This window comes from Cololabis saira, chromosome 21 (assembly GCF_033807715.1).
Source record: "Cololabis saira isolate AMF1-May2022 chromosome 21, fColSai1.1, whole genome shotgun sequence".
Taxonomy (NCBI): domain Eukaryota; kingdom Metazoa; phylum Chordata; class Actinopteri; order Beloniformes; family Belonidae; genus Cololabis; species Cololabis saira.
Genome location: NC_084607.1, coordinates 18,134,894 through 18,160,906, shown reverse-complemented (window position 1 = coordinate 18,160,906; position 26,013 = coordinate 18,134,894). Strand labels below are relative to the sequence as shown.

Here is a 26,013-nt window from a genome sequence, read left to right as displayed (position 1 = left end):
ATGGATTACTTTTGAACATACATCTTCGCTTTTTATTTATTTGCTTGTGTGCAGTCACGAAACAAGCAGAGGGCACAGAGCATGGGCTCCACATGGAGACACAGAGGGGTTGTGCTATGTAAACCATCAGGGTTGGCAAATGACTACAACTGGAAATGGTCATAGCACAGATGAATGAGAAGAGTGTAAACAGTCTGTGAACCATCAATATGTACTTGAGGGAGGTGGAGGGATGCAACTGAAACATCTGTTGCACTAGCTCCGTGGAGTAATTAAGACATATTTATAGCCTCTGCAGTAAACAGACCCACAGCTTATCTTGTTGTGGTCAGGTTTGACACAGCTGGTTTGAGAGGACAACAGGAGATTTCAAAGGTCCCGGCTGCAGTCGCCATATTTGGTCGCTGCACACTCCTCCGTGAATCTTTTTCTGCTCCATTCCATCTTCAAGTTTTGACTCAGTGAAAGTGCAGAAATTGCAGAACAGTTCACTAAGACTTTTCTAAGTTGCTCAAGACTTCAAACATACTGAAATAACAAAAGGAAGTCTGGCAATCAAGCATGACTATGTTTGTCTATCTCTATCATTACCACATTTTGGGGTTTTTCCATTTCAAAAGTCATGTCTGAGGCCATATAAGAAAGACTTAAGTAGTTTACTCAGCTGTGGATGAACAAGGTCGGCTTTGCTTCCCTTCTCAGTGACAGAGATGCAAATAGGAATTAAATTGTTCTGATGGCTGATTTTTTTCCCATTTTTTGTTAATGACCATCTGACCTTCCTTTTTCATGTTGAAACAATATTTCTTCAACTCAGAAAGATGGAGGAAGGAGATAGAGCGACCATCAGCAAATATTGGGCTTCATAACCTGCAGTTCAACTCCAGTCCTTTCTGCGTTTTTCATTATTTTTATTTTTCTACACCTGGATCAGCAACTCGACATATTAGGACCATGATTTTTAAAACGGTTGATGTTTTAACTTTACTTCTTCTTACCTAAGAGAAAAATGACACCTGTTTTTCTTCAATTTTCTTCATTTTTATTATCAAGCCTTGGTTTGTGATAAATCGGATAGTCTAAAATTCTTCAGTTATTTAAGATCAAATATATGAAACACTTATCTTCAAGGAGGATCTTTGTTTATCTCATATAGACAAGAAATAAGCCAAAGATAAAGGTGCTTTTTCACTCTTTGAACATTTTTCATCTTGTGCGGCAATCTGCAATAAACATCAACTACCCTGAGGGACGAAGGCAACCACAAACTAACACATTACTGCCACCGTGCTTCATACTTGGTACACGATTTTTCTCCTAAAACAACTTTTTGATTCATGCATTTAGAGCACATTATTCCAAAAGATCTGTTCTTTGCCATCATGTTCTCTGGCAAACTGGCAATTTTGCTCAAATGTTCTTTTTGGACAGCAAATGCTTTTTCCTAGGCCGTCCTCCAGGAAGCTCAAATTTCTGCCTGTGCATATGTGCCTGTGCAAGAGCTATCAGATCGTATGATGAAATTCTGGACGACACCGATCCTTCTTTTTGCATCAAACGGTCTGCTGTTGGGCTGGATTTGCCGTAGTGGCTGGTCCAGGAGAAAACTGGCAGCCATTTGAAAACCAATGAAATAACATAGACGATTTTTTTTTCTCTTTTAGTCTGACTAGACTCATAGGGAACCACAAGGTTTTTTTTTTTCTGAGGGGCTGTAAGAGCTCCTCAGGCATGATGACAGCAGTCATTTCAACAGCAGCATGATGGAGGTGACAGAAGTTTAAAAACTCAATGAGCAATGCCACCTTCATCGAAATCCCTGAATAATAAATAATGGTTTGAAGATATGATAAATATACTTTCAGTTTACATTAAAGTGATATATTTTCTCCTTTTCCTTCTTTTACATTTTCTTTTTAATTTGGAAAAGTGATTTTCTAAATGCTTTTATCTCATAAATGCAACCCAATCTAAAAACATAAATAATGTTCATATATGCTATTTTGCTGCATAATCAGATGCATACAGACTAGATGGCAAGCTGTTGAGATGCCAAATTAAATCACCTGTTTCCTCTTTTGATCTGAGTCCTTCAGTCAGGCAGCAATTGTGAGTCAAATAAGTCCTCATTTCCATGCAGCTCCACAGCTCAGTGATTCAGGTTCCTGCAGCAGGGGTGGCAGATCCCTGGTGCTATTAGTTTAGTTAGTAAGATCAGCCCTGGATAGCGGCGGTGGTGGTGGTGGAGGGGGGTTGGAAGGACACCGGGGGACACCTGGTCTTTTCTCTTTGGGCGCTCAGACATGTTACGGTTGTGCCTCCTTACAGAATCAGGATGCAGGATATTACCCTTCCACTGATGTGCGTCCTGAAGCTCTTCCAACATCCAGCAGCTCCACCACAATATCTGGTTGCAGTCGTCTTTGCTTTTATAAAATTGGAAGATTCATTTTTTTACACATAGCTGGAAACGCAAACATTAGGTATTTTAGAAGAATTTTTTTTTTGCAAACAAACAAGGGTCCCTTGTGGAAAAATATACATATTCACGATGAGTGGAGACCAGTCGAAGTCAATGTGGGAGAAAGTGGGAAAAAATAAAAAGGAGATTAACTTTTCAGCCAGCAATCCCCAAGTCAGACACCATAAAAGCCTTTGCATAGTAAGTCAAATTCAAAGGCCCCCCCCCCCCCCTCTCTCTCTCTCTCTCTCAGCCTCTTTCTCAGTATGTTGTTGGATGTGTTTCATCGCTGCTCGAGCAATTGAGTGGTTTTTGAAAATGCCGGTACTTTGTTTTATGCACAGAGAAGTAAGAGCACCAGCGGCTGCCCCTTTGAAGCCCTTTCAAATTTATTGTTGTTTTTCCAGGAGAGGCGTTTTTTAAATTACAGCTCATTGGGAGTGGATCTGCTCCTTTGCTGTTTTTGGAGAGGGGTTTGCATTTTATGTCTGGAAACGAGCGTTACCCTCTTCGCCTAGATATCAGATGAAGGTATAACAATTCTGGGGAAGATTGAGTGCGTGTACCTGCATTAAAGGGCAGAGGTGGCTTGTATTGGCACCCGTATTAGCAATTCTCAAAGGCAAGAAGTATGTATTTGCAGACATCTCAGGAGCTGGCCGTCCTCTACTATAGTAGCCAAACATCGTCCAAAGTCCAGCTGAGCATCTGCACATTAAATAAGTTCTTTTCTCCTGCATTTCTGGTTTATTTCCAGTCTGATATTAAGACAGCCAATAATAAATTACCTATTTTAATCCTTCTTTTTCAAGCCAGAAAAACAAAAGAATTCAGAGTTACTTCTTGCATTGTCTTCAAAGAGAAAAAGACATCTCGTTGGAATAATACCCTGATGACATCGGAGTTTCTCTTTCCCTCTATAGAGCTGTATCTTTGCAGAAACAGCTGCAATTTCAAAGCCATAGAATGTGTAAAGCCACAGCTTCTTAAATATCACACGTATAAGATGTGGGATGGAGGAAAGAGAAGAACGACTAACTGCTGTGTTATGTTACTAAATACACTTGAGGGGCTTTGCAGACAGCGTTTGTGCTCATTTAGCTTGGCAGTTACTCGGTATCAGGAGATCAGTGTGACCAAGTACAAGTTGAATGGAGACCCGTTCCTGCTAAAGAGGCCGAGGCGATCGCCGCTTCTGCCTCACAAGGGATTACAGCTCAGGTTTGCACAACATGGCAGAGAGGAAGCTGTTAAAGACAAGGACCAACACTGCGTCCTGACCTCTGACCCTTACATCCTGACCTCTCCAACAATCTGACATGAGCCCTTGTCTACATGAAAGCTGTCCTGTTGACTCACCGGGGCTAATTTAGAGTTCCGGTGCCCCCGGCCGCTGTGAGGACAGACAGCTCGCATGCCGGCGTTAGGAAACTTTAGAAAGACACGTTTTGACCCAATGCTGATTTCAGCGCCGTCGGAATCCGACGGGGCTGCAGCCGCTTGCCGTGCCTGCCGAGTCCGTGCGCATGTTTGCCGCAGTTGCAGTGAATATTAGCCCGTCACCCAGTTCTTCGCATGCCTGCCAATGAAATCCTTTAACAAGTCTCACAAACGCCGACCTCACACTGTGCCACCTGCCACCAACTACAGAGATTACGGTCATTACTTGGCTTCTTTTTAAATATCACCAAACATCGGCTCTTTCATCGTTCCTAATGTGTGACCTTCATATCATTCATATCGCCGCCTTTGATGGGACTCTAAAAATAGAGCGCTCTGCTGACCTCCACCTCGCACACCTCGCTTGACGTCACACACGAGTGGACTGCATCTTTATTTTTAGGTGGCCAAAAAATTAATTGAATGGCCTGGTTTCGCTGGGTTTGCGTGGTGTTATGTAAGGGGATTACCCTGTTTTTACTGCCTACCCCCTAACGATGCGGGCCACCACATAGGAGGGGGGTAGAGATGGAGAGCAAGAGGGAACTTCAGGAGGAAGAGGAGGGTGGTGCATTCAAGGTAGTAGTACAGTGCTCCAGAAATAACCCAGCTGTGGGTCTAATTGTACATCGCTCTTGTTCCCTTTTCCCTCTTCAGCTGCGTGCCAAGGTCTTTGACCTTATCATCCACCTCACTGGCTCCGGAAGAATCCTTTCCGCCCCCTCTGGCTAGTAAAGCTCCAGCCGATGCACAGGGCACAGCGGCAGGTCATCTCTAGCCCCACACTAACAGCCAAGCGCCACAACCATTTAGGACTGATCCCAGTGGAGCACCCAAGAGGCTCGAACTGCCAGGTATGTTCTAATCATCCCCAGCGTGGGCCTCGTGGCTCCTTAACAAAGCTTAGCCCAGGAACCCCAGGCCCCTCATAGAGGGCCGGGGCCTCCCAGAAACCTGCGTGTCACAATCAGTACACAAACTCTACGTAGATATTATACCGCAAGCTTTCTGTAAAATGCAACCCTAAACTTCTTCAGCAATGTTTTCTAGTTTTGAACGCCCCTGTAAAGGTCAGCAGCTTTTTGTGTGCGTTAGTTTCACAAGGGGGCATCCGAGAGGAACGTGCTCCATGCTTGAGACAGTTTCATGTCCACGACGGGGGCCACAAGGGCCTCCCCGTATCCGGGGCGCTAATGCATCACAGTCCCAGACGGAGCACATATGTACACGTATATACAGCTATTTTAGAAAGACGTTAGCCAAAGTGATGAGAGTGGAAGTAACACTTATGGCAGATGACACCTGTTGCTTCATAAAGGATTATCATTCCTGGATGTTGGCCGTCTGTGGAGGAAGTCAGAAAATGAAAAACACTTGCATCGTCCTATTGATTTTCTCAGGCTTCATGCAGTCAACCAACTGCTAAACCAGATTTTAGTAGAAGAAAAAAAAAAAGAAATAAAACCAATAATGGTCCAAAAGAGCAGAGTTGCAGCTTTAGTAATGGAAATGTATATTGTACAATAAATGTTTTTATGTACACATTGAGGGCAAAAGTGATTATTTTATGTGTCATATTATACTATAACTCCAGTGAAGCTTATGTGCTTTGGCCGGTCACTGTTACAGTTACAGCTGTTACATGAAAGCCAGCCGTCAGGGAAATGGGAATTATGATGAAATGTCAGGGGCAGAACTTCAGTATGACAAGGAGATGAACGAAGCTGCGTCATTTGTGTAAAAAAAAAAAAAGAAAAAAAAAAAAAAAATATATATATATATATATATATATATATATATATTTACATTATAGTTCTCTATTTGTATTATTGTACGTGATATATTTTATATAATGTACCTACACATTCCATGCATCCTAAACAGTTCTGGAATAGCAGGTGTAGTTTCTATTTCATTTGAACAATGATTGTGCTGACAAGGTTAAGTCACAATAACTCAAATTTTAACCTTTTCACCAAATTTAACTCATGTACAACAAACTTGTTGAAAAATGTCTTTGCCTCCAGCATATGGCAACGAACCAGACGGATATTTCCATGCACTCCAGAAGGAATGATCCTACAAGCAGCTCCATCCAAAAAGCAGCCAGAAAGGCTGGAGACGGATGGGCCTGCCTCTCCTGGGAAAGGCTTCTCACTCCGGAGATTCTCCAAAGCCTTTGGACTGGCTGTCGACACTCCCTGCCTTTAATGTATGATCAAGAAAAGCTTTAACTCATTACTCTCGTGGATGCCCCTCCCCATTCTTGTCCTAACTGCTTTCGTATGTTTAATAATACTGCCTTCAGATGTAATTTGTTCCAATATGATGCATAAAGAGAAAAGTCAAACAGTAGTGTTCTGCTTTTCCAGTACAAAATCCTCCAACAACTCATATTTCTAGAGAAAAAAAAAAAGAAGAAGAAGGAGATCCAAGAGAATAAATGTTTTTATTCCATGTGTAAGAACAAACAGTTGGGATTGATCCATTTCAATTTAAGCAAACTTCCAGAACAGGCTAGAACATTTAGCAGCTTAGTGAAAAAAACAATCTGCTTGTTTAGTGTTTAAAGAGCAATGATGCATTGTACCTAATTAAATTAATTTGCTATTATATTTGCTGAAGAAAGTACAAGGTACGGCACGCTGCTATTAAAGTGTATAATTTTCAATCCTGCAATTATTTCCTGATCGAGAGTTTGTTTTCAGCCTAAATAACCCTCTTGACATTATTAAACTAAACATCGGTTAACTAGATGAGCTCCTCCCGACGGTCTGCTCTGAAATTCACCCCTGGGAAACCCAAATCCAGCCTCGGGGGAAAAAGGTGCCGGGTCAAATCCAAGTGCCGTGTCCTTGAGCACCTATTTGAGCCCGGACTCTTGACTTTCACTAAGTTGTTTCCAGCTGTACGCGAGCACAGTGAGTCACTGGAGAGCCACATAAATAAACAGTGTGAGGTGTTGTACAGCTATGCTGACTCATAGTAGGGACACTGCTGAAATACACCACTGGTGGAAAACCATCAGAGCTACTTGGGTCAGGAAACCCCAGATTACCCTCTCCCTTGTAGGCCCAACTCTCACCCCCACTGCTGTGATGAAAGTGGAGAAAGCAGCTCTACAACTTGCCTTTTTGTTTATTTACCTTCAGAATTATACCCTGCTCCTCTTGGACCGCGTTCCAACGTGTTTTGTTATGTTTCCTTTCAAACAGAATATCTATGCGTGTGGTCTTTGGCCATGTTTGGCTAACACGAGCACACATACATGCGCACACACACTGCCATTCAACTTTCCCCCTGTGCCAGAGGTCCCCTTTGCCCTTCCCCCTACCTCTAACCAAACATCGCAGGACAGCAAAAGGGAACTTCAAAGTGGCCGGAGGGGGTACTCCTTTTTTCCTGGCACTTGTCATCATCTAAGGGACTGGCTGCTCCCCTTATTACTCTAATTGCTTCCAACTGCTCCTGGAGGCTTTGATGAAGGGCGCCGTGGAGCATGCTGGAAGCACCTGTTGTTGCAGAGGAGCACAGGTGGTCCTTATTGGTGGAAGTGGCCGGGTGGTGAGTGGACAACACCACTACTTTTACTTCAAAATCACAGAACTCAAATAAATATAAATTAAGAATATTAAATCAAACACAGACTAGTTAATTATGAAACTGCAGTTAGAGTTTTTTTTACAAAAAAAAAAAAAGAACTGCATTAACAAATCATGTGAAAACATGCTGACAGCACTCTGGCTCCATCTGGTGGTCACTTCAGAAATCCAAGAGCTGCAGTGGAGAAGAGATGTAACACTGAGTTTGTGGAAATCAGGCTTTTGGTTATTTTTCGTGTCGTTCTAAATTGACAAAAATATTTGCCAATGTTTAGAACTTTATACACACATGCACACGCACACACACACACTCTATATATACATATATATATATATATATTAGGGCTGTCAAAGTTAACGCGTTTATAACGCGTTAACTTAACGTCCTCTTAACTCCGACAATTTTTTAAACGCACGATTAATGTGCAGGATAAACAAAAAAAAAACAAAAAAAAAAGCACATTACATAATTTCTAGCGCTCGACGGCACCCGTAGTTTGAGGAAAAGATAAGATAAGATAAGATAATCCTTTAATAGTCCCACAGAGGGGAAATTTGCAGTTTACAGCAGCAAAGGGGATAGTGCAAAAACAAGAGGCATCAATAGAAAAATAGTAGTAACACAGTAATAATAACACACTATAAACAGTAAACTGGTATATACAATAATAATAATAATAATAATAAAAATAAATAATAAGAAATACTGGTATGGCGGATATTTACAGAAGTAAAAGTATGGTGAACTGAAAGATGGTAAATGAAAAGGGACTTTTGAACGGCTAGTTCACTTTCAAAAAGATGCCCAGATGGTTCGCTGGACAAGATTAAAGTTATTTGCATGTCGATTTGAAATGAATTACCATCGAAGTACGTAGAGTCTCAAAATACCACTTGCAGTCAAACACACCACCGATGCAGAGAGCGCGTCCCCCCCGTCAAAAGCAGACAACGCTGGATAGAGGATAGGGGAAGGAGGCTGGTTCCTCGCCTGAATACAGTAGATGAGCAAAGAATCTGAAGTATTAGCTAATTATAGCCTAACTGCACTTTATAGGTTGAGTTACACTCGCTGCTATTACATGTGCACTTTATTTGTTTGTGATTTATTTTTTGTATCACCCTGTTTTGATCCCACTTAGGAGAAGGGGATATTTTTTGAGCCTTTTATTTTCCTCCATATGAGGTTAGACATAATCACATGGAAAATTTAACTGACCAATGCACTTCTTGTACAATGTGTGTGATGCACATGGTTCATTGTTTTACATTGAGCTGCTTAAAAAAAACAAGGAATCTTAAGTTAGTCTTTACAAGTGTAAAGTTGGGGACTACATTGTGTTTATATCATGAAGGAATGTAATGAATACATTCAGGTCAAAAGCTTTTTTTGTGGAAAGTTGAATAAACATTGGCATAAAGCAGCATATTTGCCCTTTCTCATGTAGTTAACAGTATTAACAACATTTTTAAAATACCTAAAGGTAATTTAGAACAGCAAAAAATTTGTGAATAAATGTGCAATTAATCGCGAGTTAACTATGGACAACATGCGATTAAAAAAATTACTCGTTTGCGAGCTCTATATATATATATATATATATATATATATCATATATACATATATATATATATATATATATATATATATATATATATATATATATATTGAAATCATATTAAAAAAAGGAAAAATCAGTCTGAGCTTGTTACTTAGTACATACCAGTTGTGGAAGGATCTTTTCAAAATGTTCAATCTCTACTTGATCACAGTCCTCCAATCCAGCTTGTTTCATTGATCGCACAGCAGCTTCTGAGAAAAGATAGAAGAGTTTCTTTTTAGTCTTATATTGAATTTAAAAAATAATAAAATAAAATAAAAAATAAAAAAAAAAATCTGCAAAAATATTGGAGTACCTTGGACAAAAACTTTGAGCATCTCTGCCATGAGCAGTACAGCATCCCCACTCACTAAAACACACAGAGAGCTCTGAGCAGCTGTGGCATCAGAAATAAAAACACAAATTCGTAGAAACATAACTATCAAACTCACGTTTGGTTTTGTCTTCCTTAAAAAACATTGACAGGAGTTTGCTGACGGTTTCCTGTAAACAAGCATAGAGCACAGAGTTGGTCTACAGATTTGGAGACAAACTTTAAGGTACATTTTTATAGGTAACTTATAAAATAAAATACTTGTATTTGTGTCCACAACAAATAAAATATGCTATTACAAGGGTGCAATAATGGCTGCAGCTCTTTTACATGAGTGTTCAGATGAGCCTCTCTTTCGCATACCAATCCACAATAGAAAATAAACTGATTTTGTTTTATCAATGAATTATCCAATGTTTTCACATACAATGTTAAGAAAGGGGACAAAGGACAGAATGGCCACAAATCGCTCTTCTATTCGGCGCATACTATTATTTTATAATCGTTTAAATATAACAATTATACTAAATGACAAGTGTGAGTTTTGGATTATGGTCTGAAACTAGACGAATCATTTAGCTCTGAGCTTTACGAAAGGATCAAAAACTGGATTTAGGTTGAGGGAACAAAAGGGCAGAAGAGATGCATGTTTAATGCCTTCCTGATTAAAAAAAACATGTAAATACAAACTCGCTCTGACCTTTTTAAAGCTAATTTCTTCTTCCATCTCCGCCATGTTGTCTTTCTTGCGGAAGAAACTTGGCGCTCTTCGCACGGATTGGCTGTTGGCCCGTGACGTCACACGTATCACCATGCGTAAAGCTTGAATTATGGTTCTGCGTTAAATCGACGCAGAGCTACGCCGTAGGGTACGGTGCGTGTCGCCGCGTCCCTACGCCGTAGGCTCTGCGTTGTTGTAACGTGGAACCATAAATCAGCCGTAAGCACAGTTTGACGTGAAGCAGAGTTTGTTTTGTATTGAAACCTGGTGGCGAGATGAAGATTTACCCCAAAAAATGATATTGGAAAAAAACCACACACACGAAGCATGCCAAAACAATTTTTTTATTCATAAACATTTCTACATAAGTCAGTATTATGTTTAAAGTGAAGTTGCATTCACCAGCTTTGCCCTCACATCTCTAATCTACATATTTTGTTTGCATAGTATAAAATATATATATATATATATATATATATATATATATATATATATATATATATATATATATATATATATATATATATATATATATATATATATATATATATATATATATATATATATATATATATATATATATATATATATATATATATATATATATATATATGTATATTATACATCATCTCGTATTATACATTATATACATCAGGACTTGTTCCAGATAAAAGAAACCCGCTATGACCTGAGGGGGAAACGTTGAGATGACGACAGCAAGAACAAATATTAAAAATAGATGTACATCAATTAAGGCAAGAGAAATATGGAAGTTGTGACAACGACCTAAAAATGTGCAGTTCTATCTACAAGTTTAAGAAAATGTTCAAAGAAAATATTGTGAATAAATATAAAACACTATCACTATAAAGTATATTATCAAAAATATTCTAGAATGTGAAACGTCAATTTTATATTTTGTCTTATTTATTTTTTGTCTTCTTTATGCATTGTTTGTTTCCACGGATTAATGCTAATGTTTCAGATTTAAGCTGATCACAAGAGAAAAAGTGTAGGCACTATAAGCTACGGCTTCAGCCTACACCTTTTCGGCAGAAGCAATGTTTATTTTACTTTTTTCATTTTGTTTTGTAAAATTACTTGTACAAGACTGAAATAAAGACAATTCATTAATTCATATATATATATATATATATATATATATATATATATATATATATATATATATATATATATATATATATATATATATATATATATATATATATATATATATATATATATATATATATATATATATATATGCACATCTCTAATCTGCATAAACATTCACAAAATTCTGGATTGTCACTGAAAAGGAAACACATTTTTCCTCTATTTATTGTACTGTATATAGATGGTTGTGCAGTGTTATAAAATAAAATAAAAGGACAACCATGTTAATGTAGGCCAAACATATATACTAACAGGAGAGGACAGACAGAGAAAGAGTGGAGTTTTTTCTCTATTCATCTTCTAACCACTGAACATCTTCCAGAATGTAGCCCAGGCCGAGTGAACGACGTGGTGGAGGTTTAGCAGATGCTGAATCTGCCTCATCCTCTGAATCATCTTCATTCTGCAAAACAGAGTACAACATCAGCTGATAAAGGAGGAATGTGCAGTATTGAGCTCAAATACTGCTACCTAGAAGATTTCTGCTTCCATGGCCATATTGAGAAAAGACAGTGACTTGTGTTTTGCACTTACCTTTGGACTCACAAACCGTTTCACTTTCACCTCCGTCCCCCCAAAGTAGTGAGGACCGTCCCAGTCTGCGCTGTCAGCTTCATCCTCTGTAGAAAACTTCACAAAAGCTATTGCCTTTTCAGAGTTGGAGATCTTCTTCACCTGGAATCAAAAACAAAGAAGATATAAAGTATTTTTTTTTAAACTGAATTCCTTCGAGTTACAAAAGCAGTTCTTTTCAGTCTTTACCTTACACGATGTGACAGTGCCATAATCTCTAAAGTAAGCCTGTAGGTATCCTTCATTCAAACAAGGATTCAGCTCGCTTATAAACAATCCATGAACCTGTTCAATGACAGAATACTCATGAGTGTCAGGATGTGCAAAGTAAAAAGAGGTTAATTAAATTTAAAAAAGAAAAAGTATGGCTTGGCTTGAAAAGATACCATTTTTCTTTTTTTTCATTATAAAGTTAAAGAAATATTACCAGTTCATATTGTTGTGACAAAATAGCACTGTGTTTCTTTTGAAGACAGATGTACACTTCTTTTTTAACTTCTTGATTTGCTGTTTCTGCAAGAAATGTAAGTTTAGTGCAGAATGAGAATAAATGAAAAATGGGAACTTGTTAATTTACATTATTTTGCTTTTGAGCCGAGACATGAAATCAGAACAGCTTTTACTCACCAGTCGTCATGATGATGTGAGACGAGCCTTTTTGCTCAGAGCAAAGCAGCTCAAGGAGAGTGGCTTAGTGTCGAGCCTACTGGCGTAGCAGCATTTATACGCACAAACGAGGAAATCCACTCCCACTTAAGTTTGTATGCCAAGATAACGCAGAAATATTTGAAAAGTGAAACCCAACTTTATCACAAGGAAATGGCTAACATGACTGGCGTAGATGGGGCTCATTAGTGTTTTCCTATGAAGCTTGCAAACCTTCTTGGTAGTACACAGGAACAAACTCTTAAAGTTTAAGTCACTTTTGGGGTTCTGTGTTATTGTGATAGCAGCCACCGATATGACAGTGATGTATGTGCAAAGACTGGATCATGTGGATGTGACTGGAATCATTCACACGTTTAAACCAGAAGACACAAAGTTCATGTCAGAGTTTTCCAAAGAAATTATTCCAAAACCACAATATGTGATCAAATACAGTATGTTTATTACATTTTTATCATACATTAAAGAAAATCACTCATAAACTACAATGTAAAATTAAAAAAGAAGCATATATTAAAAAACTGGATATATGTATAAACATCAAACCAGGACTTGTAAATAGATAATTACTGTTATTATTCAAACATTGATATAGTAATAGGCCAGATCTAAATCACCAATCATGTTCCACATTCACAATCTTCAACGTTGCATCTTTGCTTTTGTTTTCTTTTGATGCGGATAAGCATCTCAGCATTGCTGGGATAATGTGTATCACGCTCCACGCTGGTGAGATACCATCTTTCTGCAGAAAGAAATGGGGAAATATAATTTTACCTGGAAGAAGTGATTAGGTCATTTAAACAACAAAGACTCAAAAAGTTGTTATGCAAGAGTTCAAGGACAGCACCTACAGTAGCTTATTTTTGAAGTGAACCTTGACTCTTCTGGTCACAAAGATATTGCAGCTGGCTGATGAGGAAATTTTTATCATTCCCCTCCTGCATGAAAAAAAAACATCAATAATACAAATTGGACAAGTCATTTTAAGTCAAAATATTAATACCGGTATATTGAATGTTACAAACACTTTGATGAAGACAAGGATTTGGCAGAAATATTCCTCGAGGAGGAATTTTGTCTGATGTGCTTCAAATTTTCTGAACTTTCTGTTTTATTCTGTGACATCAAAGAATGCTAACAGAACATTTTTTTTAAACGTAAAGCAGCATGAAGTAATGTTACAAATATTTCTGTAGCTGCTCGAACCAGCTTCTCGGCTTCTGAAGAAACTATGACGTAATCATTAAACAAACAAACATTCATAACCCGCACAGTTCGGCTTTGGACTTGTAAAGAAGAAGCTGACTTTCCTGGTCTGGCTGCTCTGCAGATGACCGTGTGACCAGTGCTTCGACCCCAACTCTGCACATGCTATTTCATGTTTCACATTTAAGCAATTATTCAAATCTATATTTAGATGGTAAGTTAAGTAAATTTTAATTTTGGACTAAAATGACTCCAATCAAAGCAGTTCTGAGATATTTGCAACAAAATTGCAGTTAATTATAGAACTGTGGGTAACTGACTTACTTAAAAATGTGTGCTTGTATGTTGTTAGGGTGGAAAAATTTCACTTTCCATGCCATCTTCTAACTTTTCATGTCATCCATTTTCTTTGCTTTATTTTGTTATTGATTAGTAGAGTTTCATATTTCATGTCAAATACAATATTCATGTCTGAATAATTATTCCTCATGTTTCAAATGCATTTAATGTACCTGCCATCTTCATTTTGTATGATAAATGTGGTCAATACGTTTTTCTCTAGTTGTGCTTGGTGGACTACGTGTTCGGAAGAAAGGACATGTGAGAAAGTAAGACAAAAGTCTAGGGGTTGTAGTTTCTTCTAGTTTCTCCGCTTTTCCGGCGGCACCGGATTGGACAAGGAGACGACCCTCCAGGACCACTCAACCAAGAGCGGCAAAGTCTAATCCACGTCCTCTCCACCTATAGTATAATGTTTACGTTAGCCATGCGGTCGGGGGGCCTTTTTATTGCATCTGGGGACAGTCAGTGTTTATCACTTGGACTTGGTGGTTGGTGTAGGACCCGTGAGCTCACGATTCTGTACAATAAACGCTTCTGGTGAATTTTGATCAGATCAGTTCCTCCTTCCAATTTTTGAACGTGGTCAGACTTTCTTTAAAAAGAACTTGTCAATAGATGCAAAGGGGGAGAGTTTGTCATCTGTGCTTCTAATACTTGCCTATTTTGTCATGAATATCTAAGTTCTGGTCCAGTTCTGTGGAAGCAGAAGCCATGCATTTGTTAGACAACTTGACTGGATTTAGAAGAAGCTGAAAGCAACCAGACAGAAGTGCCTATATAGTCCTTTTTATTTCAAACTTCAAACTGCAAACTTTATTTATTTATATAGCGCTTTTCTTGCATATATAAAAATGCAACACAAAGTGCTTTACACAAAACGTTAAACAAACATAAAACTTATTAATGCCCCCTACACACACACACACACACACACACACAGACAGACAGACAGACACAAGCACACTACAATTCACACAAGTTATACACATGCAGACACACGCATCTATATAAATATGGGTGTAGACATGGCTGAACACTGAGGATCCAGGTGAGGGAACGGTATCAGAGAGCAGTCCACGCCAGGAGGTCTCATAGCCCGCAGCTACAAGGGTTTCCTCCACAGAGACCATCCCGGCCCGGACGGATAGAGCAGTCCACACCACAGCGGTGCAGCCGCGGTGCAGAGCTCCACAACCATCCAGGCCAGAACGACCCCCAGGACGACCCCCTGCAGGCCAGAGTCACTCCCAGCATGGAGGCTCCCCATGAGGAAACACTGGAGATAAAAGCTACAAGAAAGCAGGATAAGATAGGCTATGAAGTTAAAGTACACAGTAAAAGAGTATAAAAGTATAACATAAAATCCTAAAAGTAAGTCTAGAAAGCAAGACATTAAAAACTGAGAGAATAAAACAATAGAATATATAAAATAGACCATAAATAACGACTAAAACGATTAAATATTTAACTTCTGTGCACTTACAAAGTTAAATATTCTTTAGTTTTAATCCTCATCATATTATTACTTAAGTAGAATGGCATTTTTGACTTTGGAAGAAACTTAAAATAGCTATTCATGTTGACATAATTTTATTTCCTCAAGTAATAACTTGAGGAACTTGTCATTTTACCACAAACAACATTCCCTTCTATGAAATTTTACACCTGATACTTACACCTGATATAATCTAATATGAGATGGTTGTTTTAACTCCAATCAACTCTATTCCTGGAAAGTCAGTTGGAAACAATATAAATAAATATAAAACCCCATTTAGGGTGATGTTTATGCCAAAATATACGTATGGTTTAGACCCATATCGCTTCTTCTCAACCATCAAAGATCACTTAATCTTGCAGATACAATAGGTCTTATCTTTGTCATCCATCAAGGTAAATGACACAAAGCAAATCCCCACAGTGCAAAAACTTCCTGATTTGGACGAGATGGAACGATGGCACGCCACCAATCGTGATGTCATGTAACAACAATGCAGCTTGTTTGGGATACGCAAGAACCAAGCGGGAGACTAATGCAGATCTCTTCAGACCGAATGGGGAGATTGATAGCATATATCAATATTGATATATGCTATCAATATGCAAGACCCACAGAAACATGAGCTCAGAAGAATGACATTGCTGCCAAATCAGACTTGTTTAAGATGAGAAGAAATGTAAAACATACGTTTTCAACTTGGTTTTCCAAGAGACGAATCATTCTCCTTTGGCCATCAACAATTTCCGTGTGAAAATAAATCACCAATCTAGGGGGAAAAAAGATAGAAATAAAGGACTTATTAACATCCGACAAAAAGAAAAGGACATTTCAGCTATATTGTTATCATCAGCACTGACAGAAGTACTCCAGCAGCCAGGAATAAGAAGAGCGGGTTCTCTATCAGACTGTTGTAGACCCAGCTGAGTCTTGACAAAATCGGGTGAGTGTCCTTCAGCTCTTTTGTCCAGAGTTGAGCTGATTCAAACATTCTTGTTAAATTCCTGAAAGGGCCGCATGTTGGCGAGGGTTTAATCCTGCGGATGACAGGTGGATTTAGATTATGTCCAAATACAGTCGGTACCATAACAATATTCTCCATACTCCTCCTCCTAGATTATTGGACTTAAATGTGTAGAATAACAATGTAAAGCTCATATCTTGATAAAGACATTTAACTCTTAAGACATTATTCATCAGTAGTGGAACCTCTGTGTCTTACAACCTCTTATGGTAGTTCCTGACTAAGTCGGCACATGTGTTTGAGCTTCTGAGCTCATTCTTAAGGCAAATAGTTTCAGCCAATCCCAACTGCATGGTTTCCTTAAAATATCATCATAGAATATATTTTATTGTCATCGTATACAATACAATTAAATTTCTAGGCATAAGGAAAAGATGTGTCTCTTACAAATTAAACACAAATAAATAAGCAAGCTATAATAAGGTTGTAAATAGTGCAGTTGCACCTAGGAGTTTGATTTGAAGTTAGCATTGAGTTTGAGGGCGGAACCTGCTCAGAAGTCGACTTTTCTGAGTCCAGCATCCCTGCCTGATGGCAACAGTTCAAACAGATAATGGGCTGGATTAAATGAGTCCTTTGAGATGTTTTTAGAAGGGTAGCAGGAGGTGAAAATGTCTTTGCGGGCAGGTATGAGTGTGTTTGTTATTGTCTGTGTATCATTAATCATCCTCCGCAGAGCCTTCTTGTCAGCTGCAGAGCTGCTGCTAACCGAGGTTAATATGCCGTAGAGTTAGGATCCTCTCAGTGGAGCAGTGGTAGAAGGATGGCAACAGGTGTTGTGGCAAGTTAATATCCCTGAGAGCTCTCAGGAACTAAAGTCACAGCTGTGCTTTCTTCACCAGGCAGCTAGTGCTGTGTATCCAACTGAGGTCTGACAATCTAAATGTTGAGACTTTCTCTACCCTTTTCCCTGTTTATGTCCAACTGACGCTCATTCTTTTTCTTTTTATTGTCAACGACCATTTCTTTTGGTTTCCTGGTGTTCAGGGCTGCTTATCTCCAGCCCACCAGCCTTTCATGTCCATTTCTGTTTATCCCAATCAGCGTTGTGTCATTAGCAAATTTGATGACGTTTGCGTCATCAAATTTGAACAGGAATAGGTGTACAAGGAAGGAGTAGAATATTTAAACATCAATAACCCCTCTTTAATATCTAATTCAACCGAACAAGGTTCATTGTGCACTTATACAGTATGTGGGCATTCCTTTATAACGGTGTGAAAACTATGGGCCTGATTTACTAAAGGTTTGCGTGTGTAAAAACGTGTGCAAACTTGACAGCACCCGCAAACCAAAGTGCCAGCTGATCTACTAACAGCGTGCAAAGAGGACTGCGTCTCTCAAATGCGCAAAATAGCACACGCTATTCATTTAGTACTTTTGCCCTGATGAATAATCAATATGGGGCGTACCCGCCAGAAATCACTAAATACTGGGAGGGGAAGATGCAAATTGGTCCATTTACCACACGCAATGAGATTTACCAAGCCTGAAAGTAATTGCGGGGATTGTGATTGCGTCTGTATTTAATACGTTCGAAAGGAAGGTGCTAATCTCCACATGCAAAAGGAGAAATATTTTATTTGAATGTTAAATCGAGTATTATTCAGCAAAAGGTTGCCACAGGAGGCACATTCATTTTTTTATTTGTGATAATAAATAAATCACGTGTTTTCATGGAGAAAAAAGTGTTTCTTATTGTGCGCCTATACTTGTTCTGCAGTCATACCCCGGTCCGGTGTCGTGCCGTATTCAGCACCCCTGCCGTGAAAAGCACCCCCTCGTCTGACAAAAATGATATTCTCATTCCGTGTCATGTTCTGTTTAGCGTCCAGTTTTGTGTTAATGATTCATGTTTAAATGCGCTCATGGATTCCACAATAGTCATACTTTCCCACAATCACAGTCACAGATAACAAAAATCGGGTAAATGGTTATTGATGTCATTAATTAATAGCCTGCTTACTGTGTTGTCCATAATATTTGTAAATATATATAATATAAACTCCTAAGTATGTGTTTGTGTGAGTGTGTATATATAAATATATTGAAGTGTCAGTGCGTTGTTTTTTTTCTTGTTCTACTTATCATTGAATATACGAGGGGGTGCTTTTCACGGCAGGGGTGCTGAATACGGCACAACAATTCGCCTCTTCCACTAATATCTCTAACTCCAACTCGTCAAATTTCATCTTGCGCTTGCGACTATATCCTGCTTTCCATCCACTCTCCATGGCGCAAAGTTTGCGCCGCAAACCGTAAGACGCGCAACACCTCATTTAAATACTGCGGTTTGCACCTGTTATCAATTGCGCACGCAATCTTAGTTGATCACCCGCAAAACACACAACAGCGCATGCAAACTTTTTCAGTGCACACGCAATTTAGTACTCTTTATTTAGGATCTTAGTAAATCGGGCCCTATGAGTATTAAGGTCAACAAGAGAGGAAATTGTAGCACTTACGCCATTATTGTATATGTGACAGCCACGGCAGCACCAAGAAATGAGGGAAAACACAGAAGAGTGACGAATAATGTTGTCATTTGGGTAGCCCTCCATGGCTTTTTGGAGGCCTGACAGTTAAACATCACACTACTCTGCAAAAGACATCAGAACAAAATTGTTTGTTATGGACGTCAGGCAAAGAATAACAGGTGAAACAACACCTGCCATACCAACCTTCTTCATGTAGAACAACAAAAGCAGTTTGATTATTTGGACTGCAGGGAGCAGTGGAGCAAACAGCACGCCAAGCCTGAGAACAAAGGCAAAAATACTCAGCCAAAATATTCTGGTAAATATATATTGTAAAGCAATGGAGTTGAGCATGTGTGTTTACCAAGTAAGAGTTTGTCCATATATGAGCTCCAGCACGTTACGGGCAATGTCAAACACCGGCTTCCTTCTCTTTTTCAGGACATTCTTAGATAACAGACTAGAAAAAGATGACATTGAAGTCTTTTATAGGCACGGACTGACACGACTGAAACAGATTTATTTGTTAAAGAACTAATTTACCTCCATAGAAATTCCCCGAAAAAGGTGTAAAGCACCGTGACGATGAAGTCCATCACGAGCAGCCGATAAAGTTCTTGTCCCACAAAACTCTCCCAACACTGAGAAGCGAAAATACTTAAGATTTTTTATGTATCAAATACATGCAGAATAAAACGGATAGGGCACACATTCAAGCAGGCATGATGTAAACAAATACACGTAGATTTACAACCATAGTTACTATTGTAATTACAGATAAGAATCAGGGAACTTGCAACCTTGAAATGTGGACTTTCTGGTTTCACAGGAATTTTCCCCAGCCAGTGGTAGCCCAGCACACCAACAATACTGATCTTCAACAACAGGTTTCTGAAAATAAGACCAAAACACTAAAATATACTTAATAAAAAAAAAAGAAAAAAGCCATAGCGGAATTATTTTAGCTTGATTATAAGAGCTGTAATGCTCACACTAGACCAGGGGTCGGCAACCCGCGGCTCCAGAGCCGCATGCGGCTCTTTAGTGCCTTCGTAGTGGCTCCCTGGAGCTTTTTCAAAAATGTTTGACCTTTTTTTTCCCTTTTTTCCTTGTTTTTTTTTTCTTTTTTTCCTTTTTTCTTTTTTCTCTTCTCTTTTTTTTCTTATTTTTTCCTTCTTTTCTCTTTTTTCTTCCTTTTTCCTTTCCTTTTTAATCTCGGTATTTCGACTTTTTTCTCAACATTTCGACTTTTTTTTTCAACATTTTGACTTTTTTCACGACTTTTTGACTTTTTTCTCGACATTTCGACTTTTGTCTCAAGATTGTACTTCAACATTAATCTTGACATTTCAACTTTTTTCTCTAAATTTTGACTTTTTTCTCGACATTTCGACTTTTCCCGAAGTGCATAATGAAAAAAAAATCTTCCCCCACTTATAACTAATATAGATACATGCAGCATGTGTTGTCTTCATTCTAAGGCTTATACAAGACTTTTAATTTTTTGCGGCTCCAGACATATTTGTTTTTTGTGTTTTTGGTCCAATATGGCTCTTTAAACATTTTGGGTTGCCGACCCCTGCACTAGACCATGGGACCCAAACTATCTTAACTTTGACATGCCTTTGATGTGGAAATTCGATTATTAACAAAGCAGACTTAAACAGCAACAAAGTAACAATTGATTCTTAACACAAGCGTGACATCTGATTAGCTCTAACAGTGAAGTGAATCATGCCTCATTTATTTTGTGGGCTGTGTGAAATGTTATTTGACCATCACGTATCCATGCTGTATATCCTGTGTGATCTCTTGCTTGTGGTGTTCTCTCAGATGTAAGTTGCTTTGAATAAAGTGTCTGCTGCGGTGGTGAATAACTAGCTGTCATCATTTTAACTACTTGGTGCTTCGCACTATCTTGACTACCTGCTATTCTAAAACCTAACAGCACGTAGTTGTTCTTATTCTCGAGATAATATGTTCCGTTGCGATATTAATTGTACCACAAAACCATCATGATTGGCTGTGGGTTGGCCTGGAAAGGTTTGAGGACAAAGAAACACCTCCGACTCTGCTGCGTCTAACTCTGCTTCCTGTCTCTTTGGTCAGTGGTTACAGTATTGTAAACCATTTCCTCCTTGCTGTCACGTCCAGTTTTCTGTCACACTCTTGACACTCTTTTCTATCCAGCCTTCACTTTTCTTCTTCTTTTTTTTTGCTCAGTACACTTGGAGCAATCGATTTAAACCACTGCACCTTCAGCACATTACCCTACTGCATTGGCAAGTTTGGGTTTCCATATAAGCTGATACAGTTTATACATATATTATAAAATAATAACGCATATTCACGTTAATTATATTCTTCAGGATCAGAATGATGAGAAAAAAATTCCGTTTGGGATGTTTTAATATATATTTGCTCTCACCTGAAGATGGAGACATACACACGTGTCCCAGGTGATTCATAATTCTCCATCCAAGCACAGATGTTGAACACAGCAGGGAGTAGGAGGTTGAGGCCTGACACCGCTGCAGATGTGAGCAGCAGCTCTCCTTCTTTAGGAGCCTTGCTAGTGCTGGACTGTGGAGGAATGCAGAAAATCCCTGTAAAGGCTGCTGACTTTTCCTCCCAGCAAGTAAACTTTATTAACTTCCAGATTATATTGAATGTATTGGAAAACATCAAATACTCTTCCATTTGTACTTTTCAGAAGGTCTGCTTCATTAAAGGCCTTCAACACATTCACAAAGAAGCAAAAGGCTGCAGGTTTGGTTTGTCAATATTTATCCAGAATTAAAGGAAGGTTTAAAACTATAGATGCTCTGAAAGCAAACACATCTATCTACGGGCCAAATAGGTATCCACTTACATCACTGTCAACACAACACAAGACGTTTGTTTTATGAAATGTGTGATGCTTGAGGCAGGAAAGAGAAAGCAGAAGTGCATCAGTTTGATAGGTGGAGCATTTTTGTGGTAAATATTTGCATATAGTACATACAAATGAGTCCGTGGAGGAGAAAAGCTTGAAATCTATCATGTTTTGATAGAACTCCTGTGGACTGCCTCCAGCCTCTGCAAGCCAGTGGACTCCAATAGCACCACAGAAGATGCCTGCCAGACACGTGGCCCATGTGATCATCTGGATGATGAGGCGGCAGAGTCGCTGCGTGCAGCGCTTTTCCTCTTTTCCAATGACAACCTCAGACAGCTGCTCCTGTTGGAAGAGTTGCCTTTATGATGCTGAACTGGAAGGTTGAAACAGTCCCCTAAATCTGCACTACTTGCAGGTTGACAACTATCATCTGTTTGGCGTGAAATACTTGTTTATTTTAGAACATAAGAATCACAAATGAAACATGCTGTATTTAACCAATATGGAAAGCCTGAATAGTATGGAGCAAAACAAACACAGGCTGGGAAATGCATGTTAAAAAGCATCCTGTATTTGAATCTGGTACACAGAAACTAGCATGAACCAATGTAAATCCAAATGTCACACAAACAACTGACTTCTTCTTTTTTATACCGTATATGTTCATCTGATTCTGAGAATTAAAGTCTAATGTAATGCTTTAAAGTGCCTGATCATCAAAATTATTACGTACTTTGAGCTGCATACTGATTTTCTCTGACTGAAGTCTGACAGATGACTTCTTGCTGACATTAAAGTCCCACGCACAAAAAACCTTCTCAGACAGGTTCCCGTTGGACTTGAGGACTTGAAACTGTTTCCCAAAGGAGTTGGACATTCTGTAAAGGAGCAACAGGGCCATAAAACAAGCAGCTGAAGGGTTAAAGTAAAATATATACGTGAAAAGTCCATTTCTTTACCCACCTGTACACCAGGATGATGAGGATAATGAAGAAGGCGACAGCAGTGGTGCAGAAATAAGCTGTGGGTATGCTGTAAGACTCCATGTACAACTCGTCAGCGTTGCAGTCTGGCGAATTGTTAGCTCGACAAGTTCTGACGGTGGTGTTTGAGTAGTAACCGTAAAACATCAAGCTGTCAGAAAGGTAACCCTGGAAAATGTAAAAGATGAAGAGAGTTCAAGATCAAGTTTGAAAATAAACTTGTAAATATTGCTGAGGTAAAACGTGCATCCACCTCACCATGCCAGTAAGAAGCTGAAGGCTGGTGAAAGCTTCACGGGGAGAGGTATTCAAAGGGGGGTAGATGGCTTGAGGGAAGATAAGGAACAGCCCATTGATCACAAAGAGGAGGATGTTAAAGAACAAGAGGGTACGGAGAAAAAGGAAGTAAGAAAGCACTCCGGTCCCGAAACGTCCGTTCAGCTTCTTCATGGAGGAATGCCACAACCTGAGGGAGCTGAGGACATTGAGGATGATGAACGCGCAATGGCGCCAAGTCTGATGGGAGAACAACGGACATGAAAGTGTGACTGGCCCACATTAAAACAGACAAAAGGTTCATACTTTATAAAAGAGCAATGGAACGTACCCTTGAAATGTACATGTATAGGTAGATGTAGCAAGGAACATTTCTGTTGATGACTGAACTCTTTGCAGTGGAGATGAACGCAAGGTGCCTTGGGAAGAAAACAAATGGATCAATATCGGTTTGAGTTTAAAAAGTGGCCAGAGTACATCAAAAAATCTGGACAAGAGCGACGCTGATCGTGATTTTTGTTCAAGCTGCAACATCTTTCAGGTCATTTCATTCTTCTGACTCACTTGATTTCTATCTTGTCTCCCAGGCTGAGCGTCATGGCTTGCAGCTGGCGCGTGCCCTCCCGCTCTGAGAGGCCGCGGATGTTTGACAACGTTGAACCAATTAAATTATCTCTTGCATCTGTGGATGTTTCCAACACAAAAATACACATGAGCTCTTGTTGCATTTAAATGAGCTAACAAGAAAGAATGGAAAAAGAAATGAAATAAATGTCAGCTGTTTAAAGGAGCTTGAGGCCGGATTGTGGCAGGATTTATGAAAAAAATCCGTATACATTTTAAGTTTTCTAGTAATAATGTCAGATGAAGCGTTCCAAACCCAAAAGAATGAGCCCTCTAGCGTATCTCTCCGTTGCCTTGAACAGGCTGTGTGCTGCAAAATGTGCTGCAATTCGGTCCCGAATTTCCCGCGCTGGGCTGTGGATGTGACGTCACATGACGCTGCATGCGCGTTCTCCCCGTTCTCCCGTGCCGGCTTCACTGTTGGCTGCAGTACCCCCAACGGCCGTCGTGGTGAAGGGTGGCGCTAGAGAGTCTCATTTCTTAAAAGGAGCCTCAAGCTCAAGATATGGAGGCATGTTTTGAACAAAAGATTCTATCTCTCGATCGCTATTTTTAATTTTCCTTTACAGTGGAGGAAAAAAGGCTTTCATCTAAATAAGTTGGCATCTTTTCATCTTTTATTCACCTTCAGTATGGATTTTCCCCACTTCTGGCTGGATGACAGCATCCTGGATTTCCCTCTGGGTACGAGGAGCATCAGCGGACAAGGTTTGGTCTTGGCGTGGCTGAGCTGAATGTCCTGCTCTTACAGAAATACGTGTATGTATCCCTGTTTGCATGACCAAACACAAATGCAATTGTTTAGAGGGTGTGGAAACAAATGGGATCAAGCATTTAGAGAAAGATTTAAACTCACTGCGACTCGGCATTGAGGAAAGCACCTTTGAGGTGGCAGTTGACCAGTTGCCCCTCTGCAGAGGGTTGAACGGTATAATTTCAAATGTGCCATCCGATGTTTCACTGCTGCTAATGAAGACTCTGTCTAGAAGGGATAGTTTGACAGTCTCAAAAAAATCACAATTACGTTTGTAGTCCTAATGACTTCCTAATGCAGCGGTCGGCAACCCAAAATGTTGAAAGAGTCATATTGGACCAAAAACACAAAAAACAAATATGTCTGGAGCCGCAAAAAATGAAAAGTCTTGTATAAGCCTTAGAATGAAAGCAACACATGCTGCATGTTTCTATATTAGTTATTACTGGGGGAAGAATTTTTTTTTCATTATGCACTTTAAGAAAAAAGTCGAAATGTCGAGAAAAAAGTCGAAATGTAGACAAAAAAGTCGAAATGTTGAGAAAAAAGTCGAAATTTCGAGAAAAAAGTCGAAATGTTGAGATTAATGTTGAAGTATAATCTCGAGAAAAAATTTGAAATGTTCAGAAAAAAGTTGAAATGTTGAGAAAAAAGTCGAAATGTCGAGAAAATAGTCAAAATGTCGAGAAAATAGTCGAAATGTTGAGATTAAAAAGGAAAGGAAAAAGGAAAAAAAATAGAAAAAAGGAAAAGAAAAAAAAGTAGAAAAAAAGAGGAAAAAAAGAAGGAAAAAAAAGAAAAAAAGGAAAAAAAAAGGTCAAACATTTTTGAAAAAGCTCCAGGAGCCACTAGGGCAGCGCTAAAGAGCCGCATGCGGCTCTAGAGCCGCGGGTTGCCGATCCCTGTCCTAATGACTACCACCATTAAATCTCAAATTCAGGAACTATTCTGTTCAGACTGTGTAACACTGGAGCATCTCTGTACCCTCGCTAGGATCCTGGAGTAAAATGGTTAGGACGTTGCCGAACCATTTCACATTTTTGTTGGGGTATTTCAAGAGTATGAGTTACTAGGTAGTAACTGAATCATCAACACTGAAATGAACATCCTCCACACGGTAGCTGGGCTCTCCCCTTAAACGGGGTGAGAGGTTCACTGAAGTCACTGCTCATCCAGATCGGGAGGAGCCAAACGAAGTGTTTCAGACATCTGGTGTGGATACCCCCTGTACATCTACCTAGGGACGTTTTTCGGTATACTCAAGACACGCTGGACAGATTACATCTCTCTGGTGATCTGAGAATGCTTTGCTATTCCCTCAAAAGAACTGGAGGAGTTGGCCAGAAAAAGGGAGGTCTGGGCCAACCCGTATTC

General features: G+C 39.3%; 3 protein-coding genes across 4 annotated transcripts; all 3 read right to left on the bottom strand.

Moving 5' to 3' along the window:
• Positions 1-6,331: 6,331 nt before the first annotated feature.
• cenpx (centromere protein X) lies at positions 6,332-10,202 on the bottom strand. Its single transcript, XM_061711526.1, has 5 exons — positions 10,139-10,202; positions 9,557-9,608; positions 9,421-9,474; positions 9,228-9,316; positions 6,332-7,678 (listed from the first exon to the last, which is right to left on the bottom strand). Exons 1-5 carry the CDS (start codon positions 10,172-10,174, stop codon positions 7,664-7,666), a joined length of 246 nt encoding a protein of 81 aa, XP_061567510.1. The 5' UTR covers positions 10,175-10,202; the 3' UTR covers positions 6,332-7,663.
• Positions 10,203-11,431: 1,229 nt separating this feature from the next.
• Positions 11,432-12,762, bottom strand: LOC133422318 (uncharacterized). Its single transcript, XM_061712273.1, has 5 exons — positions 12,536-12,762; positions 12,336-12,421; positions 12,098-12,193; positions 11,870-12,010; positions 11,432-11,738 (listed from the first exon to the last, which is right to left on the bottom strand). The coding sequence occupies exons 1-5, from the start codon at positions 12,543-12,545 to the stop codon at positions 11,625-11,627; spliced, it is 447 nt and encodes a 148-aa protein (XP_061568257.1). The 5' UTR covers positions 12,546-12,762; the 3' UTR covers positions 11,432-11,624.
• A 292-nt stretch (positions 12,763-13,054) lies between these two features.
• LOC133422505 (transmembrane channel-like protein 6) lies at positions 13,055-24,863 on the bottom strand. 2 transcript variants are annotated; one of them, XM_061712530.1, is made up of 18 exons: positions 24,742-24,863; positions 24,511-24,654; positions 23,826-23,943; positions 23,593-23,680; positions 23,244-23,501; positions 22,966-23,153; positions 22,736-22,880; positions 22,129-22,344; positions 21,553-21,707; positions 19,925-20,015; positions 19,668-19,765; positions 19,489-19,584; positions 19,329-19,404; positions 19,113-19,246; positions 16,484-16,660; positions 16,314-16,392; positions 13,429-13,515; positions 13,055-13,319 (listed from the first exon to the last, which is right to left on the bottom strand). In XM_061712530.1, exons 1-17 carry the CDS (start codon positions 24,752-24,754, stop codon positions 13,435-13,437), a joined length of 2,157 nt encoding a protein of 718 aa, XP_061568514.1. In that variant the 5' UTR covers positions 24,755-24,863; the 3' UTR covers positions 13,055-13,319; positions 13,429-13,434. The 2 variants fall into 2 exon arrangements, with proteins under 2 accessions (XP_061568514.1, XP_061568515.1); XM_061712531.1 differs by lacking the exons at positions 24,511-24,654; positions 24,742-24,863 and having other exon boundaries at positions 23,244-23,460; positions 23,826-23,942.
• Between the last annotated feature and the right edge of the window lie 1,150 nt (positions 24,864-26,013).